General features: G+C 49.2%; 2 protein-coding genes across 4 annotated transcripts in view; one reads left to right on the top strand and one right to left on the bottom strand.

The window, feature by feature from the left end:
- The window catches only part of LOC116714596 (alpha-1,3-mannosyl-glycoprotein 4-beta-N-acetylglucosaminyltransferase B), a 776,799-nt gene that overhangs the window by 309,388 nt on the left and 444,628 nt on the right, over positions 1-22,783 (bottom strand). The window lies entirely within an intron of this gene.
- arap3 (ArfGAP with RhoGAP domain, ankyrin repeat and PH domain 3) overlaps positions 1,751-22,783 on the top strand; it is a 33,222-nt gene continuing 12,189 nt past the window's right edge. The window contains exons 1-28 of one of the 3 annotated variants that reach the window (XM_032555224.1): positions 1,751-1,894; positions 9,323-9,485; positions 9,556-10,398; positions 10,616-10,656; positions 10,746-10,825; positions 10,904-10,971; positions 11,294-11,518; positions 11,871-11,984; positions 12,104-12,173; positions 12,398-12,518; positions 13,493-13,677; positions 13,762-13,868; positions 14,223-14,422; positions 14,608-14,693; positions 14,783-14,965; positions 15,119-15,245; positions 15,796-15,900; positions 15,995-16,151; positions 16,251-16,353; positions 16,490-16,688; positions 16,761-16,824; positions 16,913-17,076; positions 17,145-17,357; positions 20,583-20,688; positions 20,766-20,913; positions 20,996-21,064; positions 21,531-21,605; positions 21,671-21,788. In XM_032555224.1, the coding sequence (XP_032411115.1) occupies positions 9,391-9,485; positions 9,556-10,398; positions 10,616-10,656; positions 10,746-10,825; positions 10,904-10,971; positions 11,294-11,518; positions 11,871-11,984; positions 12,104-12,173; positions 12,398-12,518; positions 13,493-13,677; positions 13,762-13,868; positions 14,223-14,422; positions 14,608-14,693; positions 14,783-14,965; positions 15,119-15,245; positions 15,796-15,900; positions 15,995-16,151; positions 16,251-16,353; positions 16,490-16,688; positions 16,761-16,824; positions 16,913-17,076; positions 17,145-17,357; positions 20,583-20,688; positions 20,766-20,913; positions 20,996-21,064; positions 21,531-21,605; positions 21,671-21,788 (4,066 nt within the window). In that variant the 5' untranslated portion in view covers positions 1,751-1,894; positions 9,323-9,390. The remainder of the gene's footprint in view (positions 1,895-9,322; positions 9,486-9,555; positions 10,399-10,615; positions 10,657-10,745; positions 10,826-10,903; positions 10,972-11,293; positions 11,519-11,870; positions 11,985-12,103; positions 12,174-12,397; positions 12,519-13,492; positions 13,678-13,761; positions 13,869-14,222; positions 14,423-14,607; positions 14,694-14,782; positions 14,966-15,118; positions 15,246-15,795; positions 15,901-15,994; positions 16,152-16,250; positions 16,354-16,489; positions 16,689-16,760; positions 16,825-16,912; positions 17,077-17,144; positions 17,358-20,582; positions 20,689-20,765; positions 20,914-20,995; positions 21,065-21,530; positions 21,606-21,670; positions 21,789-22,783) is intronic. The other 2 variants (XM_032555225.1, XM_032555226.1) reach the window with 2 other exon arrangements.

Below are 22,783 nucleotides of genomic sequence, written 5' to 3'. Positions count from 1 at the left end.
CACATGCAGCCTCTGTTTGCTCAGATTCAGGATTAAAGTCCAACATAACTGTTCGGTTCGGTTGCCTTTAGGTAAATGTGTGTCTGTGTTCACTGACTGCAGCAGTCTTAGCTCCGCTCTTCATCAGAAACACATTTAGAGCAAAAACATCAATAAAAAAGCTTATAAAAAGTAAAGAATTAAATCTAAATAATGAGAATATTTGGTTGTTAAATTTCTCTGAGAACCAACAGATTTAACCCGGTGATGTTTGTTCAGAGGATCTGGTTCAACATGAGCTGTAGGAACAGAAGGGTGTCCACAGGGTGGCGCTGTGGGGAACCAGTTCTACCTGTAGTGCTGTGAGAATCCAAGATGATGATGAGGAGCAGCGCTGGCTGCTCTTCCTGCCCTGATGAGGAAAACTCCATGTGATCGTTTCCTCCGTCAGCCGCTGAGGAATGCCGCTTATTGTCTCAGCCGCTTCCTGTTTCCTGTCTGCTGGGCCAGGAGGAAACTCCACCACCATCAGCTTCTCACCGCTGAGGACAGGACGCCGCGTCCTGCAGGACTTCCTCTGCACCGGGCAGCTCAGAAACAGGCATCTGCAGCTGACCAGCTGGGAGGCAGATGACTGTCTGCTAGGACCAATTCAGATGGACAGGTTACATCAGGTCCAAACCAGGTTAAACCAGGTTACATCAGGTCCAAACCAGGTTAAACCAGGTTACATCAGGTCCAAACCAGGTTAAACCAGGTCCAAACCAGGTTACACCAGCTCCAAACCAGGTTAAACCAGGTTACACCAGGTCCAAACCAGGTTAAAAAAGGGTTAAACCAGGTCCAAACCAGGTTAAACCAGGTCCAAACCAGGTTACACCAGGTCCAAACCAGGTTAAACCAGGTCCAAACCAGGTTACACCAGCTCCAAACCAGGTTACACCAGGTTACACCAGGTCCAAACCAGGTTAAAAAAGGGTTAAACCAGGTCCAAACCAGGTTAAACCAGGTCCAAACCAGGTTACACCAGGTCCAAACCAGGTTAAACCAGGTCCAAACCAGGTTACACCAGGTCCAAACCAGGTTACACCAGGTTACACCAGGTCCAAACCAGGTTAAAAAAGGGTTAAACCAGGTCCAAACCAGGTCCAAACCAGGTCCAAACCAGGTTACACCAGGTCCAAACCAGGTTAAAAAAGGGTTAAACCAGGTCCAAACCAGGTTACACCTGGTTACATCAGGTCCAAACCAGGTCCAAACCAGGTTAAACCAGGTCCAAACCAGGTTACACCAGGTCCAAACCAGGTTAAACCAGGTCCAAACCAGGTTACACCAGGTCCAAACCAGGTCCAAACCAGGTTACATCTGGTTACATTTATAACTAATTAATATTCACATAATTAGCTGATCAAAAGTGTTTCTGTTTATTTTTCTGAGATTTCAGTCTGATTTGAACTGGGCAATAAAGAAATGAAAATCATATTCTCATTTTAACATTAAACAATAATTTAAGGTCAAATTGAAATATCTTTCTATTTACTTTTATTTTAATTTTAATGTATTTTATTTCATGTCTTATGACCCGGTGAAGCTATAAGCTGATATTCTGCTCCCTGCTCAGATAAATCTGATAACTGGCCTGAGTCTTACATCTGATTTATCTCAACCGGAAGCGATGCGCAGATTGGCGCCTCTTATTGTGAAAGAGACCGGAAGCTGCAGCCGTTTAACATTGCCGGTAGCTGTTTTCCTCCGGTCAGAGCGGAGCTTCTCCTCCCAGAGTTCCCAGTCCGACCCAGCCCGACTCCGGGCTTTACTGGCGGATTTACCGGACCCGACACCAGCAGCGAACCTCAGAGCCGGACCAGAACCAGGAACCGGACTGGACCGGATCACAGAGCAGACCGGATCAGAGGTGAGAAAGTTAGAACCAGTTTACTGAGACTGGGAGGGAGACAGCGGACCGAACCGGTTCTGGTTCTGAACACATGGGGGCAAAGCAGGGTCCAGGTTCAGTCAGAACCAGAACCAGAGCAGGTTCCAGGTCCAATCGGAACCAGAACCAGAGCAGGTAAAACCCAGATCCTGACAGGTCCGGTTCTGGAAGTCTGGAGCTTGTTGGGCTGAACGGTCCGCTGAGAACACCTGGACAGGTGAGGGCGTGGTCTCGGGTTCTGACTGCAGGTCCAGTTCTGGTTTCTGAGCCCAGATCAGTCAGAACTCCTTCAGGTGTGAGAGGAAGAAGAAGATGATGAAGAGTCAACAGGTGAACTCTGGGTTCAGGTGTTGGAATCAAACGTCCTTTACTGATTGGCTGTTGATCCGTCCTGCAGCAGTCTGTGTCGCAGCGAGTCTGGAGAAGCCTCTGACCAAAGAGAGGCTCATGGAGACGTTTTTCTGAAGAATCCTTCTATGCATCGTCACTTCCAGAGGTTCCACAGTCAGAACCAAACAGAACCAGAACCAGAACCAGCCTTCTTTATCAGGTTGTTGAGCCTGTTCAGGTTCTGGTTCTGGTTCTGCTCTCAGCAGACTGATAGAGCATCTGTAGCGTCTCGTCTCGTCTGGTTCTGTGGGTTTACTCCAGAATCTGTTGAGGTTCTGATGAGGTTCTGATGAGCTCCATCTCTCCTGAACAGAACCTTCCAGGTCCTCCATTCGGGTCAGTCTGTGGTTCTGATCCAGGATCTGGGATCTATTTGTTGGATTAGTTCTGGAAGCTGCAAGTCCAACTTAACTGACTGGAAAGACTGGAGCAGAACCAGAACCTCCAGACTGCTTCCATCACCGGATCAATGGTCCGATCGGCCAATCAGATCAGCAGAACCGCCGATCACATGACTCAACTGGAGGCCGATGGAGGAACCGGACCCAGCAGCTCCAGAACCAGAGGAACCAGTCTGCAGCCGGGCTGTTCTGGCCCAGTCCTCCCAGTGTGTGTCTCCAGTCGGTCAGGAACAATCGGCGCTCTGTTCTCGGTGGAACAGCGTCTCCGTTGTTCTGTCCTCTGAGCCTCGCTGGAGCTCCAGCTGAAGCCACAACCAGTTCACTGCTCCCAGTACTCCCAGTACTCCCAGTATATACCCGGAGCCCCACACCTGGACATCTCTAAGAGGGCGGAGTCAGAGAAACACCTGGAGGTGAGGAGGTTCTGAACCGGTTCTGTAGACCGGCTGGTTGTGGATCCAGAAGGTTCTGCCGTTCCGGGTCAGAGGCCTCAGAACCGGACCAGCCGGCTCTGATCAGGACTGGACTTTTCCAGGAATCCTGGGAATTCAGACGGTGATAACTCTGCGGTTCTGATCCCATCGGGGTTTCCTGCGTAGATGACGTCCTGACCCGGCCCGGCCCGGCCCGGCCCGGATGCATCCTGCGTTTTGTTCTGCTTCAGATTTACGGATCCCAGATAAGCAGTGGGGGCCGGAATGCTGTTCCTGAAGCGGGCCGGATCGAGCCAGGCCGGGTTCGTCTCTCAGAACCGACTGGACCCTTTGTGGATTCACACCCTAACCCAACAACTAGTCGCCTCCGCCCATCCCAGAGGATGAACTTTGACCTTCTCATTAGAGGGTTTTCCAGCCTGTTGACGTCAGGCTGCAGCATCTTAACGCGATCTCAGTCTGGACTTTGACTAGGCCACTGAACTACCTTCATATGTAGAGCTGCTGGTGTTTTGGATCTGCTGCAGAGTACAGAATCACCTTCAAGGTTCCATCGGTTCTGGAAAGTTGTCCTGGTTCTGGTTCTACAGCCAAGCAGGGAGGAAAACCCTAATCAGTGTCAGTCCACGCTTCCTGCAGGCTGTTATGGGGTCAAAAGTCATTGTTTCGGTACCTTATCTCAGGACATTTGACGTTCCAAGATTGTCTCTCGCGATAACCGACCATCCTGCCTGTGGTGCTGCCGCTCCGATCCAACATGTTGGCAGGTTTTCCCTGACTGGGAGCGTTAACGCAGCCTGCTGAATGCAACAGGTAGCCAATCAGAACGGTGACGTGAGAACGGAGGGGAATCCCAAACATGGCGCAGCCGAGAGTCCGAGACATCAGAGATGATATGTGGAAACATCATGAATGTTTATTCAGCATTTCGTACAGAAATGACCAGCAGAGGAACTGGAGGGAAACTGGTAGAGCAGTTGATGAACCCGCTAACTTTTCATCATTAACGTGACATAAAGGTTATAAAGTGAAGGTTGTTCATCCAGTCAGGACTTTACGTCATGAATCCACATGCACTGCAGGTAGTAAAACTTTGATTAATGCTGGTTTTAAAACTAGTTAACTGGACTTGTAGCCATTATTTTGTGCCCATTGTTCTCAATGTAATTTTAAACATTAACATGGCAAATACTAATTAACTGATGAAGGTTAAACACACAAATGGTAAAGACGAAAAAACAGAATAACTCACCTCCACATCATAGTGCAGCAAATAAAGCCCCGTCCTTTTCTTTTTGTTACATCTTTTAAAATAAGCTCACAAACTTCTACTAAACCGTGTTGGTTTACTCTAAATTCACGTCTGTTTGGGGTTTTACGGGACTTCCTGTCTGGAATCTGAATGTCGGTGAGAGAAATCGGTTCATGTGGTGTGTTGCTCTTGCCTTGTGGCTGGACACACGGCCCGTCCGACCCGGTCCGACCCGATACACCTACGGTTTATTGTCTGCTAGTGTCTCAGGTTTGGAAAATCGGCCGACAATTCTAAAATCGTGTGGTGTGAACTGGGCTGTAGTCTGTGTTGTTTTGGCAGCTGTTTACGTTCCACCCTCAGTGGCTGCCGATGATGCATGTGATGTCATCAGCTCTGTTGTTGCTAGGATACAGACACAACACTCCAACGCATTAGTGGCAATATCTGGTGATTTTAATCAGGCCTCTCAACTTTTCACCAGTTTGTCGGCTGCTCCACCAGAGAAAACAAAACTTTGGATTTGTTTTATGCTAATGTCAAGGATGCTAACGTCTCCAAACCAAAACCTTCTCTGGGGAGATGGGACCATGATCTGGTTCCTCTCTGCTCTGAATATGAATCTCTGGTGAAGAGACGACCTGCTGGGAAGATGGCTGCTAGGAAATGGTGACAGGGAGCAGAAGAGGCCCGGCAGGCTGGTTTGAAGCAACTGATTGGATCGCTCTCTGCCAGCCTCATGGAGATGACATCAGTGCTGTGATTTCAGTGACTGACAATATAAACTGTGTGGAGGACCAGATTGACCTTTGGCCCTTTGTCTGTATTTGGAGTTTCAGTCCATCAATCTGAATTTCGAACCTTGGTTCTGATCCGATCCTTCCCGTTTTCCAGCTGCGTTTGGATCTGGAAGTTGGATGGGAGTGGCGTATCCTCCCGCTGTGTTTCCTCGTTCTGCGGCTCTCACCAACTTCCTGCCTCACTTCTTGAGTATTCTCACCGACACGGCACTCCAGCTGCTCTTGGGTTCGACCCGGAGGCTGGACCGGGTCAGAACCTGGCAGTAAAAGTTGTGTGTCTGGGCCTGAAGCGGCGCTGACTCAGCCCATCCTGTGAGCGTCTGACTAACAGGGAGAGAAGCTGCTACAGACTTCCTCTACTCCTCTTTTAGACCACAACCTCCTGTCCGCTGCCAGGGTTCTGCTCCAGTTCTGCCAGGCCAGACGGGTCAGATGTGGGGCTCTGAGCCTGGGTTTGGTTCTAGCTGAGCCCATTGACCCGGTACTGGGAGAAGGAACCAGTGTCTGGAATGATCCACATGCTGAAAGCCACTTCCTGTTCACCTGTGCTGGTGAGTTCCTGAGAAACCGGCAAAGGTCCGGGTTCTGGCTGACCTGGATCTGTGTTCTGGCCCGGTTCTGGCTGGTCTGGGATCGGAGCAGCTGCTGCGGTCTGGATGAGGGAAAGGTTGAGAGGAGGAAGTGGCAGTGACTCACTTCCTGCTGGGCTTTGTCTTCTCGCTGGACGCAGCCGACCTCGCTCTGTGGATATTTTTGTTCTCATTGTTCTCAGGATCTCTTTTCTGCTGTTGCTCTCGGGTCCTCTGACCCAGAAGGTTCTGATGCAGGAGCAGGTTTTAGGTCAGAACCTGCTGATGGAGAGCTGAACTGGTTCTGATCAGGCAGAGATTCTACAGTTTTGGGCCGAGACGTTTCCTCTTTACGGAGTCGGACCTGCAGCGAGACCTGGTTCTGACTAAAACTGTCTATGGATCCGTTGCACGTTTTTCTTTACATCTGGACATTTTGTGAATGGGCACAAAGCCGAGGGCGAGGAGACGATTCTTTTACAATCTGGTTGACTAAGAGAAAGCTGGAGATGTTGGTATGATTAATTCAGTGCAGAATTAATTCCCTTCGCCACAGAAAAGGGAAAAATAAACCACTCAACTTCGCTGGTATTCTAACCTTTTCTTGCTCTTTGTGTTGGCTACGCTATACGCAGACCCGTTGCCATGGCAACTGACTGATAACAGCTCCACTAGTTTCAAGATTCCCCACCAAAAACACTCAAACATTTTCAACACAAAGAACAGAAAATTCAGTCCCGTTTTCAGTTTCAATGTTTATTTTGTAATTATTACTGAGTGATCGCTGCGCTAGATTAGCCACCGCTACTATTAGCGGATCCAGCAGCGGTTGATTAGCTCATTTAAACACCTGATTATCTGTCAGAGTTGGTGTTAAATCACATATTTTTATTTTTACTGAACTGTAACTGAATTCTGCAGCACATCCACATGTTAAGGTTATCACAGGTGAGCTAGCATAACTGACCTACTTCCTTCTCCCTTGCTATTTTTTTAAACTTCTTCCTCACCTTGTTATCTAGTTATAGTGTAACAAAGCCCTGTTACCTATTTTCTTTTATATATCGGACGCATAAATATTCAACGTGTTGTAACTGAACAGCTAAAACTGATGCCACCAGCTTTTTGCCCTTCAGCAGGAAGGGATCTACTGCGTGACGCCACACTTTTCAGATCTCTGGTTGCATAAATGATTTTCCTTCCACTACAAAGTTCTGCTTAACCTCTTATCAGTCGGTCAGAAAAACCCAACAGAACCTGACCTGAGTGCACTCTGGTACCAGTGGTGCTGAGCCCGATGGACCTGCAGGAAGCTGGAGGTTCTGCTAAGTTCTGCTAGGCTCGTGTGGAAATAGGCGGATAGGGGAGTCTGAAACTAATCACAAAATCAGCACCATTTACAATTCCAAACCCCTTTTGCTGCTGTATTACTGAATAAATGATATTAATATATTAATAAATATTAAAATATTTACAGTTTTTAAATTTGTAGATTTTAATCTGGTCTTCAGGTTCTGATTAGTGTTTTTCTATCTGTGCATCTTTCCAGAGTTTCTCTGATTATTCATGGAGCTTCTTCAGGAATTTGGACTGTGGACGCCGACATTAGCTTTAGCTACATGTTAGCATCCAGATGCTGTATATAGGCTGATATCGGCCTATCAACGTTCTGATAAGTTATCAGAAAATGATTAACTTCAGACATTTAAAGCATTTGCTTCTGATAGGCTAACACCCAGTGATGTCAGTATCAAAACCACTTTGCGTTACTATTTTCTGTTGTAATTTAATTTTATTTCCTCTATGAATCTTGATTAGCGACCGCCGTTTCCATGCGACAGTATCCGCAGCGACACAAACAAACGATGGAGAGAGATGCGCATTTGTTGCTGGAAAAACAGGAACTATTTTGAGTTTCTGTCGCCAAGTCCGATTATTATAAGCACCTTTGGGCTTGTTTTTTCTAAAGTCGCTTGCTAATTTAATGAGTCGCGGTTTTGGGCTTGGAAATAAGCAGACAGAAACCCCAGAATGTGTCTGACGTCCAGGTAGTTTTAGTCCGACTCTCCTTGTCCATCATTTCCCAGATGATCCGTCCCGCTGCGTCTTTGTTAATGTCAAGTTAATATATAGCCTGTGAACGACGTCGCGCTTCGCGCTGCGCTCCAGAAAACATGGAGACTAAGATGAGCAGCGCAACAAACGTGAAAACAGCCACGAATGATCGAGTCCGTAATGCTGTGCAACTAAACGCCATTATAATCATTAATATTAAGATAAGTGTCACAAATCTGTGCAGGAGCCATCTGAGTTGTGGAGTCGTGGGAGGTTCGCTGCGCTGCGACAGCAAACACAGGGCCGTAACGCAGAACCTGGAGGCTGGGGCAGGGAGGGGGGGAAATCAAATCCTACTTAGTTTTCCAGATAATAGTGCAACACAGAAAAACACGCTAAAATGACTAAAGTTGTTTTGTACTGTTGTAACCGTTAAACAGGCTCCCCTTCAGTTCAACCTTATAAATGGAGACATTGTTGATGTTACCGTTATGAAATAACTTGAAACTAAATATTGGCAAAGCTCAACGTAATTTTCACAGCGCTGTTGTTAGCAGCTGCTGAAAGTAACTAAAAAAGTTACTTTTAGTGTAACTGAGTTACTTTCCAAATCAAGTAATCAGTAATCTAAGTTACTTTTTCAAGGAGTAATCAGTAGTCCGATTAAAGTTACTTTTCAAAGTAACTATGCCATCACTGCTAACACACAACAGCCTTTTCCAGCATCCAATCAGATCAATTGAAGTAGAAATTAACGAGAGAAGCCGCTTCCATCCAGCTGTTATCTGTGCATCAGATTTACGGTCGTACCAGAAACATGCGAACACAAAGGTTCCATCTCAGGACGACTGGATAGAAAAAAACAACGAAAAACGACAATTAAATCGTTCAAGGTGCTAAAATCTATGAAATTAATTAATTCAATTTAATGGTTAAAGTAGTTCTACAGAACAAAGTGACGGAAGGTTCTGCCTCAGCCGGGTCCGATCCGGCCTGTCTGTCTCTGAGCAATCACATCCTACAGCCCCCACACACACACACACACACACACACACCCTCGCCGGATGCAGGGAGTGCCCCTGAGGATGTAGCTCTGAGCTGCAAAGGAAGGTCGCTAACAAAGGAAGACCTGTGCCTGTGTTGGTTCTGGTTCTGGTGAGGAACTGGGCCGCTCCTGGAGCTGGAATGTCCTGAGGTCATGTCACTTCCTGTTGGGTGGAATGTTTTAGGGTTCAGACCCTGCTCTTGCTCCACAGAGGTCAAAGGTTGGCTGTGTCTGGAGTTTCTGTGACCGACCAAAACAAATGTTAGAAGAACTGGAAAAAAATCTGAAAAGTGTGGTGTGCTTTTAAAATCCAGTCTCTTTACTCTGAATGAAATTCACTGCAACAAAATGACTTCAGGATCCTCCAAACCAGAACCTAGGTCCAGATGTTCTGGTTCTGGTCTGAGATTTTCCTGTAGGTTCTGGTTCCCAGGGTAACGGGTCGGTTCTGTCTCCCTCAGATGAGCAGCTGCCGTCCGGCCCGGCTGTAGGTCCGTGATGGCCGCAGAGCTTCCTGCTGGCGGAGGAGATGAAGCCCAGTCCAGACTCCATGCTGGTCACCATGGCAACGCTGGACGGAAGCTCAGCGGTTGAAACCTTCCTGGCCTCCATCCACCTGGACAGGTGAGGCCGCCGCCATGTGGCATCCTGTGACCCTCAGACACCGTGTGACCTTCAGCGCGACTCCCTGCAGGTACGTGGACACCTTCCGCCGAGCCGGCCTGCTATTGGCCAGAGACTGCGCCCACCTGGACCATGACGCTCTGGTCAGTCTGGGCGTAGCCGCCACGGGACACAGGAAGAGGATCCTGCGCCTGGTCGGCCTCATCCAGCGGAGGGAGGCCCAACGAGCCAATCAGAGCACAGGTCTCCCATGTGACCCGTCGCAGGGAGGAAGCATCGCCACGTCGCGCCCCCGAGCGCTCGCACCAGGAAGCGCAGCCAGCCTGGACCGCAGGAACGGCCCGGCCATGAAACCCGTCCCCAAACCCAGAACCGTCTTCAACCGCCGCAGGACGGCGCCGGTCCAGTTCAGCACTGCACCGGACGTGGCGGTGCCAGCGGACCGGAGGCTTTCCCAGGAATCCATCTGCTTCACCGTGCTGGAAGGTCTGACTTCACAGGCCACGCCCACCTCACAGGCCACGCCCACAGACGGCCGCAGACCCAGCCAGGTGGGCAGAACCCGGCCCGGCCGCAGCCTCTCTCTGTCCGACGCAGCCGGGTCGGTACCGCCCGTCCCGCCGAGGTTGAGCCGTGGCCCCGCCGCCTCCTTGACTCCGCCCCCCTCCTCCGCAGAGAGGCAACCGCTATCGTCTCTTCCGGGCCGACCAGGAAGTTTGGACGGTACCAGACTCTCTGGGTCATCGGGTTCTCCCGGAGGGGGGAGCATGGAGATGGTCTCCAACGAGATCTATTGGGGCACCAATCCCAGCTCTGCTGCCCCCAGTGGAGGGAGGAGTTACTGCAGCCAACAGGCAGCTCCGCCGACACCGCCCAGAAATCCGGACCGGAACCAGAATTTGGACAGGAACAGGTGGGTCTCCAGGATCCATGCTTGTTACATGAGGGTGTTGGTGAGGTCAGACACTGACGTTGGACGTGGTTGAGGTCGGAATATTTGACCAAATGCTTAAACATGATTTTTATTTTCATCATTTTGACGTTTGAACAGCAACAAAGTTTTAAAACAAAAACATTCATGGAGGCAAAGAAACAACTGTAGTAACAACGGTGATTATTTGGGTTTTCAGCGGCAGCACTCTGAGCAACAACTCCTCAGGATCCGCCAGAGGTCAGTCTGGGTTCTGGTGGTTCTGAAACTTTTGGATCACAGCAGAACCAGAACCTGACCCAGTCCAATCTTTGTCTTCTGACTTCCAGCCTCCACAGACGACCCAGAGGAGATCAGTCCGTACTGCGAGGCCGTGTTCCAGAACCGGAGGTCGCCGACCGCCTCTGAGGTGAGACGCCAAGCCCCGCCCCCACCCCGCCCCCGCCCGCCGCCTCACCGTGTGCTGACCGACCGGTTTGTTCTCCAGAGCGACCGGAGCCGATCCGACGGCACAGAAACCCGGGCAGAGGAGGGGAGAGCCGCCGAGGATCATGGGTAAAGCTGAACAAACCAGAACCAGGAACAGGTTCTGCTGGACCACCAGAACTGGGAATGTTTGGGATTTAGCTCCTTTCAGTCAGTCAGAGAATTGGGTCATCTGCAGGGATTCCTAATCCAGGTCCAGTTTACCAGAACCTTCTCAGAACCACAGCCCTAAAGTTCTCCAGTCAGCAGATCCGTCTTTCCTCCAGATCAGGACTGAATAAACCGGGTCCATTTATCAGATCAGGTTCTGAACCAGAGAGAAGCCGGGTTTATGGTTCTGAATACTGATCCGGGTCAGAACCAGATCACCAAACTCTGTTTCCACCTGCAGGAGCCACAAGTTCTCCTGGACGCAGCGGCTGTCGCAGGCGTTTCTCTCTGGAGACGCTCCGGGTTTCAGCGCAGTGGGCGAAGCTCCGCCCCCTCTCCACTGCTCCTCCTTCCCCCCCGAGGCGGACGACGACCTCACCATCTCGCCCTACGCCAGCTACGCCTCCCTGACCGAGAGAGCCCCGCCCATCATCAGCGGCTGCCTGGACAAACTGTCGCCACAGGGGTGCGTTTGATTTATACAAAGGGACAACTGGGAGGTGCTTCATACATAATATGTGTCCAGATTTGATCCGACACCAAAATAATTCATCTGGGGTAAATATTGGCACACTTTACGGCCATCTTGAATTTTTCATTAGCTAGCGTTCTTGCTGAAAATGTGCCATATAGATAAAATAACTTTACCAAAGCTTGTGTCCGCATGCGAAAGGTTTCGCTGAAATATTACATTTTCTGAACTCTTTCTGTAATCGTCTCCATGCCAACACAGAGGGGCGTTTGATTTCCATACCTGCTCAAACTGGGCTTTGTTTTTCTCACCTGGCTTCACAGGTTTCTTGTGTGTGTGTGTTCAGGGGTCGGAGGTCATCGGTGGGTGTTGTGCTGCGTCTCCTCCTCTTTGCTCCTCCCTGTGTCTCCTCCTGCCTGTGGAGCTGCCTCTCCTCTTCCTCCTCTTCCTCCTCTGCTCGGTGTGTCTGTCCTCTTCAGGCTGAGGGCGGGGCGGGTTGGGTGCGCTGCGTTTGAATCGGAACCAGAGGTCATGTCGGGTTTGGGTCGGCCTGTTAATCCAGATGTTTCTTTGTTTCAGGAATTATGTTTTCCAGAAACGTTTTGTGAAGTTTGACGGGAAAAATCTGATGTACTTCGGCAGTGAGAAGGTAGGAATCCCTGTCCGGTTCAGATCAACATCACCGGGTCAAACCGGGTCATTTTGGGTCGGTCTGACCAAAGAAGGAACACAGAACCCTTCCAGAAAATAAAATATAACAAATAAATCAACAGACAAAAAGAAGAACCGTTTGGTTCAGGAAATCTCCTGCCATCAGCTCTCCAGCTGCTTCAGGTGTTTGACCTTTGACTTCTCCCCTCTGTGTTCTTTCAGGATGTTTACCCTAAAGGAGTGATCCCATTGGCTGCCATCCAGATGGCCCGCCCAGCCAAAGACAACAAGTTTGAGATTGTGACAAGTCACCGGATCTTCGTGTTTCGGACCGAAAACGAAAGTGAGACTCGCAGACAGGAAGTTAATGATTCTGCTTCCTGCTGAAGGTCCATTTACAGCCACAAGTTTTCATACACCTTGTCCGGTTTAAACTGACATAATTGATCTAAATCTATCCATGAGTCATGTTTCCATCTGACTGTCAGGCAACTTTGGGGAAACTTTTAAAAGTTTCTAAAAAGAACAAAAAGGTGAACTCGTGGTGTTTCCGTCTGCTGGTTACAGAGCGTGATGTCATCCGATGCTACTACTTCCTGTAAGTAGAGGTTGCTAGCTAGCATAGTTTCCACTGTGGTTCCTCTATTAAGGTGGAGACCCACCAGTAGATGGCAGCCTTCGCTTCATCATACTTTTCCTGAAAATGTGTTTCCACCTCACCTTTAGTGAATTAATAGTTCTTATGTGATGTCACACGTCCAGGAACTTTATAGCTGACAGCCATCTTGGTAGGTATCCATAGCTGTCATGACAGTTGCTATTAAGTTGCTATGGAAACAGGAAATAAGCCACATGCTGTGTCTCATACGGGTCCATCCCGAAGCATTTTGTTAATTTCTCTTCATTGGTCAAGAGAGTCGATGTATTTTCTTTTTGTTGGTCTGGAGGCCATGATTCAGGTGCGCTCTGAGTTTGCCTACCAAGATGGTGGATCACAGTGGCGTGGATCACTTCCGCTTAGTGGGAGCTATCTATAAATCTATCCATCTATCTGTGGATAAATATATATATATAAAATTTATATGGTCAAAAAAAACCTGAAACGAGTTTTGTTTTCAAAATGTTTCACTTTCAAACATGGTGGTGGCAGCATGATGCTGTGGGGGTGCTCTACACGGTGAACGTTTTAAAAGAACTGTCCAAATGAATCATAAGAACCAAACCGTTTGGGGGCGGAGTTTAAAAACCTAAGAGCTCAGTTCCTTCCTGTTTCTGCTGTTGCCATGGTGACGACTGCTTCCTGCTGTGCCGTGGCAGCGCTTAGGCGGCGTTGGGTGGCCACCCTGCAGGAACACGTCCGGGACCACCAGGTGTTTGGGCGGCGCCGCTTTGGACCCGGATCACATTGCCAGAAACACGGCGCCCTGGAGCTCAAAGGAACCAAGTCCAGAGTTTACGCCGCCATCAACACCGACCAGATCTGGCTCCACAAGAGCGAGCAGGTGAGCCGCCACGCCAGGGTGAGGAAGGGGTCAAAGGTGACAGGAATTGACACAGTGGTGTTCTGGTCCGGTCTCTGTCTGCAGTGCTTCAGGAACGGGATCGGCATCACCGTCATCGAGGCCCGCGGAGCGACGATCCGGGACGGGAAACACCGGAGCTTCGACCTCATCACGCCGTATAAAACCTTCAGGTAGCTTTCTTGACTCATTTCAAAACATACAATAAGGCTCCAGATTAATTAAGTTAATTAATTTTATTAAAATGTGTTCCGTTTCTGTCAGGGATAGGAATGTAGTGGGTGGACCCACTAGGCAGTGACCTGGGTGGGCTAAATGGGATTACTTTGGAGGGATTATTTTCTCTGTGTGTATTATTTTATGTATGTGTTAGATACACTTCTTTGTACTCACAAACTGTATGTACTAAAGGAAAAAAACTCAATAAAAAAAGACAGTGATTAAAAAAAAACCTTCAGGTAGGCCCTGCCCCAGGTGAGGTTCTGGTGACCCGGTTCACATCACACCCTTCCTCCCTCTCTCTCCAGCTTCACGGCCGAGTCGGACCGCGACAAGCGGGACTGGATGGAGGCGCTGCAGGAAGCCATCGCCGAGACGCTGTCGGACTACGAGGTCGCCGAGAAGATCTGGTCCAACCGGTCCAACCGGACCTGCGCCGACTGCAAGGCCCAGAACCCGGACTGGGCCTCCATCAACCTGTGTGTGGTCATCTGTAAGAACTGTGCAGGTAGGCCCAGTAGAGCAACTTCTGGGTCAGAACCGATCTGACGGCCAGTAGCCGGTCCAGAGTATCCGGCGGTTACTACTCCTGTTTTAGGGTCAAAGGTCACGTTATGGAAAAACATGGAAGTCTTTGTCAAGGTCTTTGAAGATAGAAAGACGTACTGTGTGTGTGTGTGTGTGTGTGTGCAGGGCAGCATAGAGGTCTGGGGACGATGGTCTCTAAGGTTCAGAGTCTGAAACTCGACACCAGCGTCTGGAGCAACGAGATCGTTCAGGTGAGCCTCCATCATCCGTCCAGGTGGGGTTGCAGGTTCTGATCTGCTGGAGGAAGTTCTGACGGGGTGTGTGTGTGTGTGTGTGTCAGCTGTTCATCATGCTGGGGAACGACCGGGCCAATGACTTCTGGGCGGCGCGCCTCCCTGTGTCCGAGGAGCTGGACCGTGACGCATCGCCTGAGCAGCGGCGGGATTTCATCACTCAGAAGTACAGAGAGGGCCGGTTCCGCCGGGTCCACCCGGCGTTCAGTGGCCAGGAGGAGCTGCTGAAGGTCAGCCTGGAGGGGTTTCCCTGTCACATCTGCAGGGAGGCTGCTTCATTATCAGACTGATGAGCTTTAACATGTTTCTGGGTTTGTGACCCGCTCAGCTGGCAGCCGTTTGTCCCGCGGCAGTGAACGCCTCGTTCTCCGTGTGTCCCGCAGGTCCTCTGCTCCGCCGTCTCTGAGCAGACGCTCCTGAAAACCGTCACTCAGATTTTCTTGGAGGCGGCCCGGCTCGCCGGCGACCCGGACGACCTCCAGCAGCGGCGGCAGCAGCTGAGCCCTGCAGGTGAGGCTCCTGGTGCCATGAGGTCGGTCAGAGCAGAACCGCTCGTTAAAATCAAGAGGAAACTTCAATTAAAACTGATTACAGAAGATCTTAAAAATCAGTCACAGGATGCAAACAAAACATTTTTACACTCAACAAATAAACAGTTAATGATGGTTACTAATGTTACTGACCATTACTAAAGCTTACTGATGGTTACTACCGGTTACCAACAATTAATGAAGGTTACTGACAAACAGTTACAAACAGTTCCTAATGTTTACTAGCGGTTCCTGATGGTTGCTAGCGGTTACTAAGTTACCAGAGGTTATAAACTTGCAGCACCAGCTGCTCAGTAGATGTGGTTTAGCCAGTCTGACCGTTGGGACCGATCCTCCTGAAGGAGTTGGTCAGACACAGAGAGTTTAGATCTCCATCCCGCTGACTGCAGGGCGCCCCCTAGCTGCAGCAGGGAGCGTCACACCATGGAGAGGCTGTGTGGCTCTGGTCCAATCAGGGACCGGACGATGGAACAGGAAGTGACTGAACGGCCATCTGGCTCTGGTTGCAGATCCCAGCGTGTACGATGAGATCATGCAGCCCGTCCTTCACTCCGGCTTCCTCTACAAGGCGTCTTCGCTCGGCAGGGGGACGCTGTCCAGGAAAACCCGGGAAGGTCGGACAACTCCTGAAGAACGAACCGCCAAGCGACCAGACCGGTCCGGGCCGTGTTCTGCTGCGGCAACAAACCCAATCTGTTCTCCTTTCAGACTTCCAGAAGTTCTGGTGCTCCGTGGACCGGTCCCTGGTTCTGTACGAGTCGGACCACTCGGCCGAACCGTGCCTGCAGATCGACGCGAAGGACATTGTGTGTCTGGGAGTCGGCCGACCCGATTCCGCCAGCAACAACAATGGCTTCATCGACAGGTCGGTGCTCAGCTCCACGCCGCCCCCTGCAGGGCTCCGTCTGAACACAACGGTTCTGCTTGGTCCGATCCCGACGGTTCTACTCGGTCCATCCTGCAGGTTCCGCTACACCTTTGAGTTGTACGTGGCGTCGGAGAAGCTGTTCCTGTTCGGGTTAGAGACGGCCGACGAGCTGCACAGCTGGACCAAAGCCATCGGACAGGTCTGACCCGCCTCACGTCTTGGTTTTGGTTCCGTTCGGATCCACAGAAACCAGAACAAACGTATCTGATCAGATCCTGCAAGTCTGTGAGAAAAATAAGGAGAATAAGTGGATTCTGTTCCGCTGTGGTCGGCAGGCCGCCACGCCGCTCAGCTGTCACTGCCTGCTGACCCGGGAGTTTGAGCGTGTCGGGCTGCTGCGGTACCGGGCCATGTTGGACCCGCAGCAGTGGAAAGAGGCCTACTTCGTCCTGCAGAAGTCCAACCTGTTCGTCTGTCCCCGGACCGACGGCGCGGCCGAGGACATCGTCAACCTGAACCGGCTGCAGGAATTGAGTCAGTGTCCCGGTCCGGGTCCTGGTCCGGGTTCTGGTTCTAGTGGTTTCAGTGTCTGTGTTTGTGTTGAAGGTATCACCTCGGAGAGTGAGAATCAGGAGAAGAAAGACATCCTGGTTCTGGTGGAGAAGGGAAGGTGAGACAAGGTGCAATCCGGCTCCACCGTGTCTTACCGGTTCTGTTCAGGTTCTGTTCGGGTTCATCTCCAGTTCTGTTCTGGTCAGGACTCTACACCTGCAGGGTGTGTGTCGCTCCGACTTCTCGCTGTGGCTCTTGGACATCCGGCAGGCGGCAGGCGGGAAAGGGAACGCGCTGCGGGAGCAGCAGATGAGCCGCAACGACATTCCCATCATCGTGGACAGCTGCATCGCCTTCATCACGCAGTACGGTGAGCAGAACCGCTCCGGACCCGGCCGGCTACAGAACCTCTCGGCTCACGGTTCTGGTTCCCTGTAGGTCTGGGCCATGAAGGGATCTACAGGAAGAACGGAGCCAAATCCAGGATCCGGCTGCTGATGGACGAGTTCCGGAAAGACGCCCGGAATGTCAAACTGCGGATCGGCGACCACTTCATCGAAGACGTGACGGACGTTCTGAAGAGGTTCTTCAGAGAGATCGACGATCCGATCTTCATGGCCGAGCTGCACCCGCTGTGGCAGGAGGCAGCCAGTGAGTCCGGCTCCATGCAGAACACTCCTCTAGGGGGCGCCGATTGTAAACTTAAACATCAACAGCAATAATCTGGGTTATGATTACCACCTCAAAACAAACACGGGGTTCCATTTTCAAAGTCATGTTTTCACTGCGTTATTTATTCATAGGCCTGTGGCCATAAACGATAAATCAATTAATCGTACTATAAATTAAAACTATCGACGTCATTTCAATTATCAGCATTATCGTCTCTTCCGGCCTTTTTCTCTTTCTGTTGATGACACTGAATGAAAAAAGGCTCAACTCCGGTGCTCTCCACTGACTCCTCCCTTCCTCATTTCCTTAGTGTAAAGCCCAGCGCACAGGAGCTGTCGGCCCATTTTCAAAACCTGACAGACCAAACATTAGCCGACAGAAATCCTAGCTATAACGGTTCCATCGGGTTCGGTCCTGCCGTGTGGTGTCCAACAATGGGCACAAAATAATGGCTACAAGTTCAGTGAACTAATTTTAAAACCAGGCATTAATCAATGCTTTACTACAATCTACCTGCAATGCATGTGGCTAGTGTCAGCGTAAAGTCCTGACTGAATGAAAATCATTAGAACCTATTTACGTCACGTTAACGAAGAACAGCTGAAAAGTTACCGGGTTTATCAACTGCGGTAGCAATTTCGCTCCAACTCCTCCTCTTGTCATTTCTATATTCTTTGCATGTTGAATAAACATTAATGTTGTTTCCACATATCATCTCCAATGTCCGCTGGACTTCGGGTTGCGCCGTGTCAGCTGTTTGGGATTCCCCTCCGTAATTTCCCTTCAGAAAACACGGAGGAGAATCCGCGCTTTCTGATTGGCTGCCTGTCACATTCAACAGGCTGCGTTAAGATCCCAGTCGGGGAAAACCCTGATTTAGATCGGAGCGGCAACGATGATCTACCGTAACACACCACACAATCTTAGAAAGACCAACGATCTAAGATTGTTGTAAGGGGAAAAATAGGAGCAAAAAATCATGTAGTGTGAATTATTGCATCAGGTAGTCGATGTGCCCATCTTCTCTATTTAAATCTAATTATTACTGAAGGTGACATTCCATTCCATTCGTTTCCGGTGAGAGTTGGACTCCGCCAGGGCTGCCCTTTGTCACCGATTCTGTTCATCACTTTCATGGACAGAATTTCTAGGCGCAGCCAAGGTGTTGAGGGGATCCGATTTGGTGGCCTTAGGATCTCATCTCTGCTTTTTGCAGACGATGTGGTCCTTTTGGCTTCATCAGATCGTGATCTGCAGCTCTCGCTGGAGCGGTTCGCAGCCGAGTGTGACGCGGCCGGGATGAGGATCAGTGCCTCCAAATCCGAGGCCATGGTCTTGAGCCGGAAAAGGGTAGAGTGCCTTCTCCGGGTCAGGGGGGGTGTCCTGCCCCAAGTGGAGGAGTTTAAGTATCTCGGGATCTTGTTCACGAATGGGGGAAGAAGGGAGCGGGAGATCGACAGGCGGATTGGCGCAGCGTCTGCTGTCAAGCGGGCGCTGTACCGGTCCGTCGTGGTGAAGAGAGAGCTGAGCCAAAAAGCGAAGCTCTCGATTTACCGGTCGATCTACGTTCCCACCCTCATCTATGGTCATGAGCTTTGGGTCATGACCGAAAGAACGAGATCGCGGATACAAGCGGCCGAAATGGGTTTTCTCCGTAGGGTGGCTGGGCTCTCCCTTAGAGATAGGGTGAGAAGCTCAGTCATCCGGGAGGGACTCAGAGTAGAGCCGCTGCTCCTTCACATCGAGAGGAGCCAGTTGAGGTGGCTCGGGCATCTGGTCAGGATGCCTCCTAGACGCCTCCCTGGTGAGGTGTTCCGGGCACGTCCCACCGGGAGGAGGCCCCGGGGAAGACCCAGGACACGCTGGAGGGACTATGTCTCTCGGCTGGCCTGGGAACGCCTCGGGATTCCCCCGGAGGAGCTAGAAGAAGTGGCTGGGGAGAGGGAAGTCTGGGCCTCCCTTCTGAAGCTGCTACCCCCGCGACCCGACCTCGGATAAGCGGAAGAAGATGGATGGATGGATATTACTGAAGGGCAACATAATATACAGACTTCATAATCTGCACTCTTTTGGTTGAATGCAGTATTTATTTCCACTTTGGCTTTATGTTGTTTAGGTTTTAATCAAGTGCATTTTTTGTTAATGGAGACTGAGAATCCATTTTATTTTTGTTTTTGTTTATTTTGTTTATCAGTTCCAGTGTTAAATATTCTTTTGAAAATAAAGTGTATCTGTCTTTGGCAGGAAATCACCTGCATTATTACATCATTTCCATTAAATCAGTGTAAAAAGATCTTCAAACAATATTATCGTTTATCGCAATAATTTTTGAGACAATTAATCGCTCAGCAAAATTTGTTATTGTGACAGGCCTATTTATTCATTTATAAACTTCACAGTTTGAGTATAAATATTTAATTAGCAAGTTAAATATTTAGCTAGCAAGCTAACTAAATATTTAATTAGGATGCTACATATTTAGCCTGCTAACTATTTTCCAAACTAAACATTTAATTTTTCACTAAATATTTAGTTCCCGAATGTTTAGATGTTAGCCAAATATTAAGCCAGTTGCCTGGAGAACTGGTTTCAACATGACGATGATGCCCATAAAAATCGTTAGCATCGGCTCTTACAATCGTCTCTTATAAGCTTTACTTTCCATAACCAATCAGCACTTTTGATTTGTTCAGTTTATCATCGCAGGCGCTACATGTAACCTTGATGTTAAACTCACTTTTACATGTGAGTTTTGTAAAACATGCCTCCACTACAGCTTACTACTGTCGATGTGAGGAGCGGCCATATTGAAACGTAACATCCGTCTTCAGTTGTAACCGGGGGTAATCAGAGTTTCCAGTGGAAAATCACATTTTGCAGGGCGTTCTAGTTAATTTTTCCAAATTTTTTCCAAAGTACAATTTGAAAACAGCTACTAAACTTGCCAAATATTTAGCTAGCTAGCTAGCCTGCTGAATAAATATTTAGCTTGCTAGCTGAATGTATAATTTCCAAACAAGTTGCCAATTAAATGTTTAGTTCTGAGTTAAATATTTAGCTCGATAACTAGCTAAATATGAAGCTAGCGTGCTAGAGGATTCTGGTTTGGGTTCAACTTTAATGAAGTTGTTACCATGGAAACAGAACCAGAACCTGACTGTTTGGAGCAGTGAATCCTGATCGACAGTCTTGTTTCCCGTTCAGAACTTCCTCAGAAGCGTTCCCGGTTGGACCGCTACAAGGAGATCATCCGGAGCCTTCCTCGGGTCAACCGGACCACTCTGGCTGCTCTCATCAGCCATCTTTACAGGTCAGGGTCTTCACCATCATCAGCAGCTTTGGCGGGAGGGAGCAGTTCTCGGTTCTGACCCATCTTGTCTTCATCAGGGTCCAGAAGTGCGCCGACCTGAATCAGATGTGCACCAAGAACCTGTCGCTGCTGTTCGCTCCCAGCTTGTTCCAGACCGACGGGAAGGGCGAGCACGAGGTGAAGATTGTGGAGGATCTGATCGACAACTACCTGGACGTGTTTGAGGTGGATCGACCCGCAGGAGAACCCGAGGGGAACCCGGTGGTTCTGATTTAGGAGAACCTGCTGACCTATGGTTCTGTTTCAGATCGACGAGGATCATCAGACTCAGATTGAACTAGAAATCAGCCTCATCACCAGCTGGAAGGACACTCAGGTCAGCTCTCACACACACACACGCACGCACACACACGCACACACAGGCGAGAAGAACCTGGGAGTTTCCTCACAGCGTTCAAGTTTTGGTCCAACTATGAGAATAAAGTCAAAATATTAGAGTTAAAATGCAGAAAAATTAAGAGGAAAATTTAGTTTCAAGGAGAAAAAGGTTGCTGCAGTCATCAGGATCTGACGAGAGCAGCTCTTCCTCCTAAGCAGACTCGGTCGCTGCTGGTAATTTGATGCTGATGTGTTAAAAGATGAAGGATTTCCCTACCTGGAAAACCAGAGACGAAGCTGTAAAAACAAGATGGCCGCCCTGGCCGTGTTGACATCACAAGGTCACATTGATGGAAGAAAAAAAAAATCCAGATTTTCCAAAAATTAAATCTTGGAAAACCAAACATTTGCTGTCTTGATGTGTGGGTTCTGCTGGGTCGGTTCTGATTCGGTTCTGTCTGTAGCTCTCTCAGGCGGGCGACCTCATCATCGAAGTCTACCTGGAGATGAAGATCCCCGACTGCTGCGTCACTCTGAAGGTAGCTCCAGCCCTCCGCCCTCTTCAGTGCTCCCAAATATGACGGTGTGACCTTTGATCCTGCAGGTGTCGCCCACCATGTGTGCGGAGGAGCTGACCAATCAGGTTCTGTACATGAGGAACGTCCCGGCCGGAGAGAGGGACGTCTGGATGACCTTCGAGGCCATCGAGGACGGCCAGCTGGGTGAGAGAGCCCGCTTCTACCGCTTCTACTGGTTCTGACCCACTTCAACCGGTTCTGACCCAGTTCTGATCAGTTCTTTACTTACCAAGAATGCAAGTTGTTGATTTTGGAGTTAATCTTTGCTGCCAGGTTCGACCGTATTTCCATAACATGAAGGGTTTCATTTTTCATATCATCAGTCGGCTTTTGACAAAAACCTTTCTGCAAAAATATCACCGCTTTCTTTCCAAAAGACGTCTTAGCCAAAAAATAAATAAATAATAATCATTATAATAATCATTACCTTGGCAAAAAAACCTGTTATTTTAGGAAGACGACAATACACAAAATAAAATAAAAAAAATCACTAAGGGCATGTCGTGGTGGCGTAGCGGTTAGCGCGACCCATATTTGGAGGCCTTCAGACCTCGACGCGGCCGAGAGTAGCAGACGAAGAGGTGAGGACGGCAAGATGGCGGAGAGAGCGGATGCGCAGTAATGAGCTCCGGGTAGCGAACTCCCTAAATAAGTAGTTAAACATTATGAAGTCCAGACTAGACACAAAAAAAGGAGTACAGTCGTAATTTAATAATAATAATAACTTAAAGCGTCCAGTGATAACGGGAAAGATAACTACAAGCAAAAGAAAAAAACAACGAGGATAATGGCTAACAGCAAAGCTAACAAGGCTCTGCTAACTCACGACTACTGTATGGACACCGATGCCAAAGGGACTAAAAACGCCCTATCATCACCATGCAAGCCTCCGGTACCACAGAAGAAGACAAAAGGAGACCAGGAGGTTAGTTTAAATGCATCCAATGCCAAGATTTTAGAAGCAGTTGAAAATCTACAGAAAATGATGCTGAACTTTGGAGAAGAAATGAAACGGAACACGCTAATATTGCTAAAGCGGGAGTTCAACAGCGCTGAAATTCAAGATTGTAAAAATACAAACGAAAAGCAGGAAAATGAGATTACACAACTTAAAACCACAAATGCCAAGCTGACAAAGA

The sequence above is a fragment of the Xiphophorus hellerii genome, chromosome 23 (genome assembly GCF_003331165.1).
Source record: "Xiphophorus hellerii strain 12219 chromosome 23, Xiphophorus_hellerii-4.1, whole genome shotgun sequence".
Taxonomy (NCBI): domain Eukaryota; kingdom Metazoa; phylum Chordata; class Actinopteri; order Cyprinodontiformes; family Poeciliidae; genus Xiphophorus; species Xiphophorus hellerii.
The sequence above is the reverse complement of the archived record's forward strand: the minus strand, read 5'-3'. Positions and strand labels throughout refer to the sequence as shown.